Source organism: Arctopsyche grandis, chromosome 9 (genome assembly GCF_051622035.1).
Source record: "Arctopsyche grandis isolate Sample6627 chromosome 9, ASM5162203v2, whole genome shotgun sequence".
Taxonomy (NCBI): Eukaryota; Metazoa; Arthropoda; class Insecta; order Trichoptera; family Hydropsychidae; genus Arctopsyche; species Arctopsyche grandis.
Window position 1 is genome coordinate 2928029 of NC_135363.1, and position 11143 is coordinate 2939171.

General features: G+C 30.7%; 1 protein-coding gene across 1 annotated transcript in view; it reads left to right on the forward strand.

Moving 5' to 3' along the window:
• Positions 1-11143, forward strand: part of Rim (Rab3 interacting molecule) — a 70662-nt gene that overhangs the window by 40563 nt on the left and 18956 nt on the right. The window contains exons 10-25 of the mRNA XM_077438714.1: positions 792-959; positions 2120-2268; positions 2346-2591; positions 3786-3923; positions 4017-4149; positions 4201-4247; positions 4338-4349; positions 4455-4514; positions 5315-5431; positions 5741-5888; positions 5967-5982; positions 6072-6076; positions 7797-7838; positions 8647-8773; positions 10500-10642; positions 10732-10963. Coding sequence (XP_077294840.1) covers positions 792-959; positions 2120-2268; positions 2346-2591; positions 3786-3923; positions 4017-4149; positions 4201-4247; positions 4338-4349; positions 4455-4514; positions 5315-5431; positions 5741-5888; positions 5967-5982; positions 6072-6076; positions 7797-7838; positions 8647-8773; positions 10500-10642; positions 10732-10963 — 1783 coding nt within the window. The remainder of the gene's footprint in view (positions 1-791; positions 960-2119; positions 2269-2345; positions 2592-3785; positions 3924-4016; positions 4150-4200; positions 4248-4337; positions 4350-4454; positions 4515-5314; positions 5432-5740; positions 5889-5966; positions 5983-6071; positions 6077-7796; positions 7839-8646; positions 8774-10499; positions 10643-10731; positions 10964-11143) is intronic.

Sequence of the window (11143 nt, forward strand, 5' to 3'; positions counted from 1 at the left end):
AAATCCAAGGTCTGGCCAACAGAAACCAGTGGTATTTGAATCCGTGACCACTCTATTCAAAGCATTATATGCTAACCACTAGTTTTTCTGCTGGTTCATTGTATTTGGATATCGGTGTAATTTGGATATCGATTACATACTTGATTTTTTTTTTTTTGATTTTTAAATGCTTTTTATTATTACGAAATTATGTTCATAATACATCTTATATCTATTTTAATAGCTACTGATCTACTGATCATTTTCTATTTTACAATTTAATTTAATTTGGTTAGTAATCATATTATTATATTATTCTAATGTTAATGTCTGTCATAAAAAGAAAAAGAGCTCAAAAACCTATTTACAATCCTTGTAAATGCTCATAATACATCTAATACATAATATTAATTAAAGACTCTCTAAAGTCGATAACCTAAAGCAGATTGTGTTTAGGTAATCTGTTTTTATACCTGAAGGGTATAGATTACATACTTTCAAGCTTTCATCCACACACGAGTACAAGTAAATACTTCAAGGAAAAGTGAATGTTGCATGCATCATATGTTCACTTGTGTATACTATTATACTAATTAAAAAGAATAATTCTAATAAATAATCTTCAGTGTACACACATATTATTTAATTTTGTATAACTTATAAGTGTATATGACAAAAAAAAGATCAATAGTGAAAGTGTATGTATTACCATAGTGCCTTGATAAATGAAATGAAGTATGTATGTATGTATGTATGTATGTATATGCATAATCCTAGATTCTTCAATGTTTAACTGTCAATTTCAATTTAAGGTGACGAAGTTCTTGAATGGAACAGGAGATCTTTGCAAGGAAAGTCGGCTGAAGACGTGTATAATATAATAGCGGAGAGTAAACAAGACGTGCAAGTAGAACTCATAGTATCACGTCTCATAAATAGCAATCGTAGAACGGCACAGGCTACGTGGAGAACTCATAAAGGTACTAGGAGTTATTCAACGAAAGCATTGAATGTTTTAAACAATAATATCATACTATGAGAACATATTATATTTGTAAACACCACACCGTTGCGTCGTCAAGTTGATCCAATGTGGCTTCCCAATTGTTAAAAATGTCTATTTTCCGAAAGATGGTCATATTTACACTGACGAATACAATAAAACGTTGTTCCAAATATCAAAGATAAGGTACAATATAAAGTGTAATGTTAGTGTTTATGTTTGCCGGTGTAAATAAACCGTTTAATGTGCATACCATATCATCAGAGTTGTTATTTCGAAAATATAACAATATCGAAAGCATGATGTTTGTAAATTTATTAAATAATTAAAATATATAATCATTTTTTAATAAATATATATATATATATATATATATATATATATATATATATAATAAACATTAAACTTGTTAACGTCATCGTAAAAAATAATTTTTAATACAAACTATAGAAATGTTATTGGAATGTTATTTTTATACAGTATTATGTGCACTTATACATATTATATTTCCTATATATCATATTGAACACATTAATTAGATGAATTTGCACATTTTGCATATTTTTCATATACATATTACATCTATATTTTTAAGGGAGCAACAACTTCACGGAAAGCACGTTGAACTCAAACTCAAATATTTTTGCACACTAAATATTATAATTTTTATTATATATATTATTAGAACAATAGCGAATTAGATTTTGTTGTCTTTTTTTATGTAGACTATATAAACTAGATATGTACTTAGATAGAATCTCACCATTTAAAATATACATGTTAAATATGAAATATTGTTAAATTGTGACAAACATCAATTTTGCTTATTAATTCTTCATTAAATAATTAAATGATTAATTTCAATACTTCAAGTTAGTTTTCTTTTGAAAATCAATTCAAATACACATACGTATAATCTGTGTTTCAAATTAGTCAATTCTTAAATCCGTCTTTCTCAATGGAGTCAACTCTTCAAATAGTGACTTGTATGTGTTTTTACATACTCTTTTGCGACAGGGGCGTTTAAATATAGATTATAAAAATGACAATTCCAGCTCATATGTGGTGTAAACTTGACATGAGTATACGCTTAATTAAAAACCTAATACTTATCGCCGTTGATGTGTTTCCATTTAGATGTGTATACGGAAGGAGTGTGCAGCTATGATAAACCATCTGTATTAGTAACATCTCCGGGTTCTCCGGACGTTCACTCCGGATCCCGGTCCGGTGTGCGTCAGCCGCGGCAATTTCCCAACAATCCGAACGTCGGTGGTCGTCTTCAGGTACAATCCTCGATCCAATTACCCTTGAACTCAGTACGGTTCGACTTTATAATTGTTTGTGAATAATTAATCAAAAGGTTAAGCTTGGATACGACGCGTCCGCTCTTCAGTTGGTTGTGACGATGGTCTGTGCCGTTGGACTCGTACCGAGAGCCAATGGCCAACCAAGATGTCCATATGCTAAAATATTCCTGTTGCCGGATCGTAGCGAGAAATCAAAACGACGGACCAAAACATTAGCAAATACAAACGATCCGCATTGGAATCAAATGTTCGTGTATTCGAGCATCAAAAGATTGGATTTGAAACAACGGATGTTAGAAGTGAGTTGCATTCTTAGTATTCGTTTATTTAATGGATGGGGGCTAGTACTGGTTAGAATTACACCTTCGATGTGGTATTTTTCTTATATTATCTTTAATTTATACCAGGAAGGCCTAACAGGTAACCCCAATGCGCCTTCCTGGCCAGGAACATTATACATTTGATACAAATATTATTAGTATTATACAAATTACATAAATACATATCCACAGAGATATTTATGGTCAAATTTGTAAATTTGCAGCATTTTATACAAATTAGCGAAATTCGAGATTGCTGAAAACTCGAAATTTTGCGAGAAAATTTTAGGTTGCCAATTTTTTTGAACCGCTTCAATGAAAATCAGATAAATTGGCAAACTCTGATAGGAAACGATCGACCTGGAGTCACAGATCCAAGGTCTGGCCAATAGAAACCAATGGGATTTGAACCCGTGACCACTCTTTTCAAAATATTATATGCCATATACTAGTCTATTTGCTAGTTAATAAATTATGATCATTTAATAAACGTCTGAACTATTGTACTGGGATTAAAAATTAGTTTATCTATACTTAAGTATAAACAACTTTTGATGGTGAAAACATCATATGATTAAAATTCATATATTATTTAAAAATATTATCTAAATTCAAATTCGATTCAACCAAATTGTATACACATGTATTAATTGTCATAATTTGCCTATTATTGAAATTAAACTTTTAGAATATTAAAATTGAACTATTCTATTACTAGAATTTTGATTTTTAAATGCTTTTTATTATTACGAAATTATGTTCACAAAACATCTTATATCTATTTTAATAGCTACTGATCTACTAATCATTTTCTATTTTACAATTTTTTTTTATTTGGTTAGTAATCATAGTATTATATTATTCTAAAGTTAATTTACAGCATAATAGGAAAAAGAGCTCAAAAACCTATTTACTTTACTAGAATTTAATTTATTGTTTAATATTCCCATGGCTCATGTTTCTTGTGAACAACGTATACAAACCAAAAAATGGCAAAAAGCTGATTGTTTTGAATCCAAAATATAATATAATACAATTTTATTATTATTTATGATTATCTAGCCTAACTACTAACTACCAGTCGTTAAGTAAACAAATACCTGAAACTTTTAATGGGTTATGTTTCCTTCAGGTTAGGGTATATATACATAACACATATTGATACAATTTTAGGTAACCGTTTGGGATCTGAATCGTCACGGACCCAACGACTTTTTAGGTGAAATAGTATTAGAAATTAGCTTGATGCCGCTCAACGATGAGCCGGAATGGTATTACTTGACTTCACACGAGGAAGTGCTGCCTGCACACGTATGCATCAAAACAATATTAAATTCATATTATATATATATGCATGTATGTACACGTTCGATTAAGGAATGCATTTTCCGATTGTCATTTAAGCGATTTCGCGGCGATCACCACGATATGATTGACATGGAGTCGGCCATCACACCCACTGACCACCTTTCGCCACCATCGACATCCACGTCTCGGCTTTCCGATTCTGATACGATGTCAGAATGCGAATTGGAATGTTGTGATGCTATGACTGGTGCGCCTAGAGATCGTAGAATAGCTGACGGAGCTAGTATATCAAGCCTCGGCTCTAGTTCGAGTCCTCCTCCAGCCGAGGTATTTCATGAATATTATCTGCAAAATAAATAAACATGCCGATGTATTAACCAATACAACTATTATTGTATAATAAGACTGCGTTTTTAGTTTCACATTATGGTATTTAGTGGTTTCATAACTGATAATTGGTGCTCTGTGCAAGCTAAGGGTATCAATCTCGCTCATTTGCAACACCTGTGATTCAACTGTCACCAAATTTGCTAGTCAATAAACCTTCTAACATTTCTAATAACTGTTTTATTATATGGTTGTGGCTATTTGCAGGTACCATATCTGCGAATTATTGACTATTTGCAGGTACTATATTTGCGACAGGCGCAAAGCCTTCTGCGTGAACTTATAATCCAATTATAATTTCTTACATTTAATCTATGCTAGACTTGTTTAATCAATCGTTCATTATACATGAGGCAAATAAATTTCGCACGTTATTATAATAGATTTATTTAGCTAGTGCGTGGCTTGTACTTGTATGTAGGTATTATACGTTGTATATGATAATAATCTTCTAACAATTAATAATATTAACTAAATTGGATTATATTTTTTACTCTACGTCACTTTACGAGTTCGAACTAAATTTTGAGAGGTTTAAAACAAAATTTTAACATTAAACACGCTGACAGTGACAGTTCACGCGCAAGCGCAGAAGGCTTTGCGCCTGTCGCAGATATAGTACCTACAAATAGCCAATAATTCGCAGATATAGTACCTGCAAATAGCCAATAATTTGCATATATAGTACCTGCAAATAGCCACAACCTTATTATATTCCAAAGATCCAGATATCAGTTGTGAAATGATTATGTGCCATAAAATGTCTATAATAATATACGTAGTATGTACATACGTAGAATTACTAATCTTTGAAATTGTATGTGCTGGTATGCAAAGCTAAACTATCAACCATTGACTGTTCTAAAAGATTAATGATCTTTAACACCGTTATATATCTTCAAACCTGAAAACATATGAATCCGTTGATTTGGCTCTCGAATCGAATCGAATAAATAGTAGAATAGGAATCATCTCACTTGATTCAACAAGGTTTTGGACTATTTTAGATGGAGCTGGAGTTTGGACGAAGGAGTAGACGCGATATGTCACCACAGGGGAGACAAAGAACCACCATTATGTCTAAAGACACAAAGCCCAATTCGTATTCCAGTAGTTATAGGAGGGTATGATGTTCTCGTCTTAACTTTTAACTTGTGATCTGGTCTATAGTAGTTGGTTGTTTGGATTTTAAGGCTATTAAACGTGCACAGCTGTGCTCTTGTTGATTACTAATCGACAGCAGTGTTTGATTTTTAGGCTCAAAATCCAAATGGTCAATAAATGAGGTCTCTCTCTCATTAAATATACTATTATAATAACTTTATTTTGTAAAAGTTAACTGTGTACTTAATTAAAATTTTGAACCTAAGCTTGTGTGATTGTGTATCTTATATCATTTTTAACTTACAAATGCTAGAATGACAAATTTACAGAATGGTGCTATGTTGGGTCAGAGGTCTCACTCGGCAGCTCCCGGTGAACATTACCAGCACTTGTCGTATAATCGTTCACGTTCGAAAAGTCCTCGACATTCTGACCATCGGAGTTTATCACCTCCGGAAAGTTCATCTAGATATGCAGGTATATTTATAACATTACGTATAAAAATAAATGATGATTTATTTGACTGATTTGTTAAACTAATCTGACATGTTTTAGTTGATGTATTTCAGAGGTGGTGAAAAAATATTGAAATATGTATGTATGTGCTATTTCAGATAACGTTTTATATTTCAGGTTAAACGTGTGGTGTTTTTTTCTTAGTTTTAGTAATTTTGATATGAATTATTTCAGTCATATCTGTTTCAACATTTAAAGAAAGGCTGAAAGATTATACTTATGATTTGAACTTTTTATATAAAAATATACAAAATAAACTTATAACACTCCATATAACTTTAAAGCTCGTTATAATAAATCATGAAATCAATGAAAATTATTTGTTTTATATTTTTGTATATAAAATACTATAAAAAATCTTATACAAAACGAGATGTTGTATTTTTATATGGAGTCAACTATTTATATATTTTGTTTTTATTTAAGGTTAGGATAATTTTTCATAAATTTCATCCGCAATACTCTTTTGTGTGTGGATTTTATGCTACAAACATAAGTTTCCATTGATTATCTAATCTTTAATTATTACTTTATACTCTTAAGTTATGATACTTGTTGATGTTAGTGTTGCATGTTATCATTTGCTCACCTATGATTCCACTGCACCAATATGCTCTATTCTCTTCATCACAATTTTTTTTATATGCACAATAATTAGTGGGTCACCCACCCCCACCCTTCTTCTTCTAAATATCTATAAATATTTTTTATTTTTATATAACATGTATGAACATTTTATTTTTATATATTATACCTATATATATATTAAAAAAAATATATAAAAGCGATTGAAAAATTACAAAAATAATATTTCATAGTTTTAAAACAAGCGATCAGATCAGATTCTGAGATATATTTTCAAAATTTACTATACATATTTCAACGATATTTATATATACCTCTTTTTGAAGTATTTTACAATTAAATATGAAAACAAATTTCATTGTACATAATTAGATTGATATTAAAATATGCATTAATAATGTAGTAACAAGAAATAATTTATTTGAAACAAGAAATACATATGAAAGTAAAAATTGAAAAATAATAATGGCAGTAGATTATATTTTTTTTTTTTACCATTGAGTATTATATATTACAATTGAAAATAAAATAATATTATATATGTAAACGGTTTAAATCCAATCTTAATTATTGATAAGTTCGCGTAATCCAAGTAGACTGATACAAATTTTAATTAATATATATATATTATACAACACACAAATATATTATTCTTCATTGATTATTAAAATTATATTCATATATTATATACATATATATATTTAAAACTTACCTTTATTATACATATTTCCATATATATATTATATTTAATTTTTTCTTATCTGGTCTTTCTATATTGTAAATTTGCACTTCTCAATTTTATCTTAAAATATTTTTAAACTTCTTAAAAATTTCAAATCTACATAAGTAATATCTATCATGAACGATAACTTAAATTGAATATTTCTAACGAATTATTAAAATATATATTTATCATTATTATTATCACCATCATCTATAGCCGATAAACGTTAACTAACATACATACAGACATATCTCCAAACATTCCCATTCTGTGCAAGTCGCATCCACTGGATCCCAATTTCAACTTGGGCTAAGTTTTCACTCCTCAATGTATCAGTAGTCACTATCCTCGAGTTTATCAATCCCATTGTAGATTATTTTTGTACTAAACTTCTATATATGAAGAATATTAATATCATAACACATATGGATATTTAGCTTTTGAATTCGGATGTAAAATTCATGTACAAATGAAAGTTTAGGGGGTTTATTTTTAATTGTTTTTAATATGGTTGTGGCTATTTGCAGGTACTATATCTGCGAATTATTGGCTATTTGCAGGTACTATATCTGCGACAGGCGTTTCTTTCTGTCGCAGATATAGTACCTGCAAATAGCCAATAATTCGCAGATATAGAACCTGCAAATAGCCAAAAAATTTGCAGATATAGTACCTGCAAATAGCCACAACCTTTTAATATACGTACTTCAATGCTTGTTGATTTTATTTAATGTAAGTTTAAAAATTTACTCAGGCACACATATGTATTTAGTTATGAAATTGTGAGAATGACAAAGTGAAACGATAGGATTGAATCAATTACGATTTTATTAAATGAATATAGGAAAGAAAGTGGCAAACTCTGTTAATATTAAGCTAGTATGTCTATTGAGATTGCCAGCACTTAAATGTCTGGTTATGTCTCGGAGTATTCATTTATCTTTAAAGTTTGGTACTGTTTATTCTAAGACATTCTAATATTGAATTATGTACATACATAGTTTGAGTATATAAAGGTTTATAAATGTGTCTTTTTATTTAACCCCATTTTCGAATTGGCACTTAAAAAAAGATTCATGACCTTGTATGTGTCCGCATTGAATTTTGTTTTTCTCAAAAGCAGATATTTATCATTTTATGTAGGTTACGAATTTGGCAAAACGCTCCTTTGGTATCTTGCCAAAAATTATTTCCCTACAAGGTTCCATACGTTGAGCACGATCCGAATTTAGTTTATCATGGGATCCGATGCCTATTGGACTAAATTTAATCTCACTCGCGTAAAACGGTTTCACTTTTTCTCATATATGTCGCTATTTGAATACAACATTTTTCTACGAATGCTATTTTAATTCTATATGCGTGTATTACATTGGTAATTTTGTTGATTGTGTGAAACTCTTTTTTCAGATTTCATGTATGGAAATGGACAGGGTACAACTATTCCAACTCAATATCCTCCTCGATTTCAGTCGAGGTCGGCGACCGCTACGCCGACTGGAAGTCCAAAAAAGAGACAATTACCACAAATACCTCAAGTAATTTATTTAAAACTCTATTTCAAACGTTGCAGATGTATTGATTAGCAATTATAACTCGTTTATATGTAGATATATATGTATTATAGATGATTTACTAAATTATATAACTCGGCAATTAGTGTATTTTGGAATTTTTGTTTGTAAAACTTTAACCAGCTTACATACTTTAGCTTATATAGTTATTCTTCAAATTTACCTCAAGATGAATTTTCAATAAAAATAAAGGCTTCCTATTAAAATTAACAACACATACTTACATATTCTGACCTTACCTAGACAACCGCCTCGTTCTCCAACAGAATGGTTTTTCAGACTAAATTTTTTGGGAGGCTTTATGTTCAGGGTTTTAAGATTTATTTTATTGACTCTTTAAAATAGCTTGAATATTAATACTTTTGTTTGTTAAATATGCAGATACTTTGGTTATATGTGACGACTTCTTTGTGAGAAAAAAAGTATAATGCATACAACAATTGTCAAATTAAACGATAAAATATGTAACAGATCAATTCCATTGCTTAGATAATGTCAGACTCAATAAATCCTATGATAAATTTAACTTCCATTAGAATTTTTTGATTTTTAAATGCTTTTTATTATTACGAAATTATGTTCACAATACATCTTATATCTATTTTAATAGCTACTGATCTACTGATCATTTTCTATTTTACAATTTAATTTAATTTGGTTAGTAATCATAGTATTATATTATTCTAATGTTAATCTACAGCATAATAGGAAAAAGAGCTCCAAAACCTATTTACAATCCTTATAAATGCTCATAATACATATAATACATAATATTAATTAAAGACTCTCTAAAGTCGATGACCTAAAGCAGATTGTGTTTAGGTAATCTGTGTGCTATACCTGAAGGGTATAGACATTTTGTTGTAATCACCGAGACTCTTCACAAGTGTGTTAGTATGGTAATTCCATTAGAATTTGATTAATGACGCTTACACCTGTTTGTGAGCTTCTGTTTATGACTATCAACCGCCACAGTGGCACTGTTTCCTAGTATATTATTCATATATAGTTTTATCAACTAAAAACATTATTAATCAACATTCAAGTTGAGTCTGAAATCTGATATTTTTACTTACCTCCTTTATTAAACATTATAAAAGCAGGAGTTTTCCGTCTAATAATGTATTGACTATATGAAAAATAATAATCTACCAATTTGCTGCAAAGTGTAATAAAAATATAAATATTTGCTTTATAGTTCCATGCTAAAAGTTTTATTCCACTTTGCATTTTATATTGTAGTATTTTAGATAGAATGTATATTATAATATTATAGCGATGCGGTGCAAACGATCGATAAGCGCCAGATAGACTGAACCACAGATTAACGACACGTGTACCTTATGCGTGCGCACTGCTCGCACTTACACTAAGCGAAATCTACCCGAAGTCCCGACATACACCTACCCTGTATACGTTCTGTGCTTCTGATACTTTAGTTCCGAATTTTGCCTTATTAAACTCGCCAGAAAGATCCAACTCAATTTTAATTATTACCATTTTAATAATTGCATCTGTGCACATCGAAAGGTTACTCGTCATCCGATGTGCAATCTATCATTCGAGAAGACGAGAATTGCGTTTAAAGCAGCCATCCAGTTAATCTGTGGTTCAGTCTGTCTGGCGCTTGTCGATCGTTTGCACTAAACCCATATTATAGATGTATTGGATTTTAAAGTGTTTTTTTTTTCAAATCCAGACAATGCAAAGAGCTCTGAAAGAACGTATTTGGACGGGACAAGATATTGACGACAGAGGAGAAAGAAACGATAGACATCAAGGAATTCAACACCGCAGTGCCACACATACTTACCGCAGCACAGGAGCTGGAGGTATTTCATGTAGCTATACAACATACATATTATAATACCTTATTATAGATTCTTCAATCAAAAATTTCAATCAACCATATGTATTGTAGGCTGGGAACGACACTACACCGGCCTGAGTGATTCAGAATTAGCCGGAGCAAGATCAGGAGGGAGAGGGAGAAGAGCTCGAGCTCCACCGACCACAGTCACGTCCGCCGTCCTATCAGATCCTCTGGATTCAGATATGGAAAGCGTGGCGTCTGTTACCAGCAGCGCTTTTTCCACACAGAGTGAACGACCTCATGCCACTCATCATTCCCATCATTCGCATTCCCATTTGCAGTGAGTATATTTTTTAACATCAAACAGGTATTCGTTGTATGAGAAGTTGAACAATGTATAAGATCAGATTAAGTCTTTGGTTTAAATTTTTGGTAAATGTTGGAAAATTCAGTCGCTGTTTTAAAATCGTTTTAGATATTCTTCTGGTTAGATTTAAGGATATTAAAATTAGTAGGACAA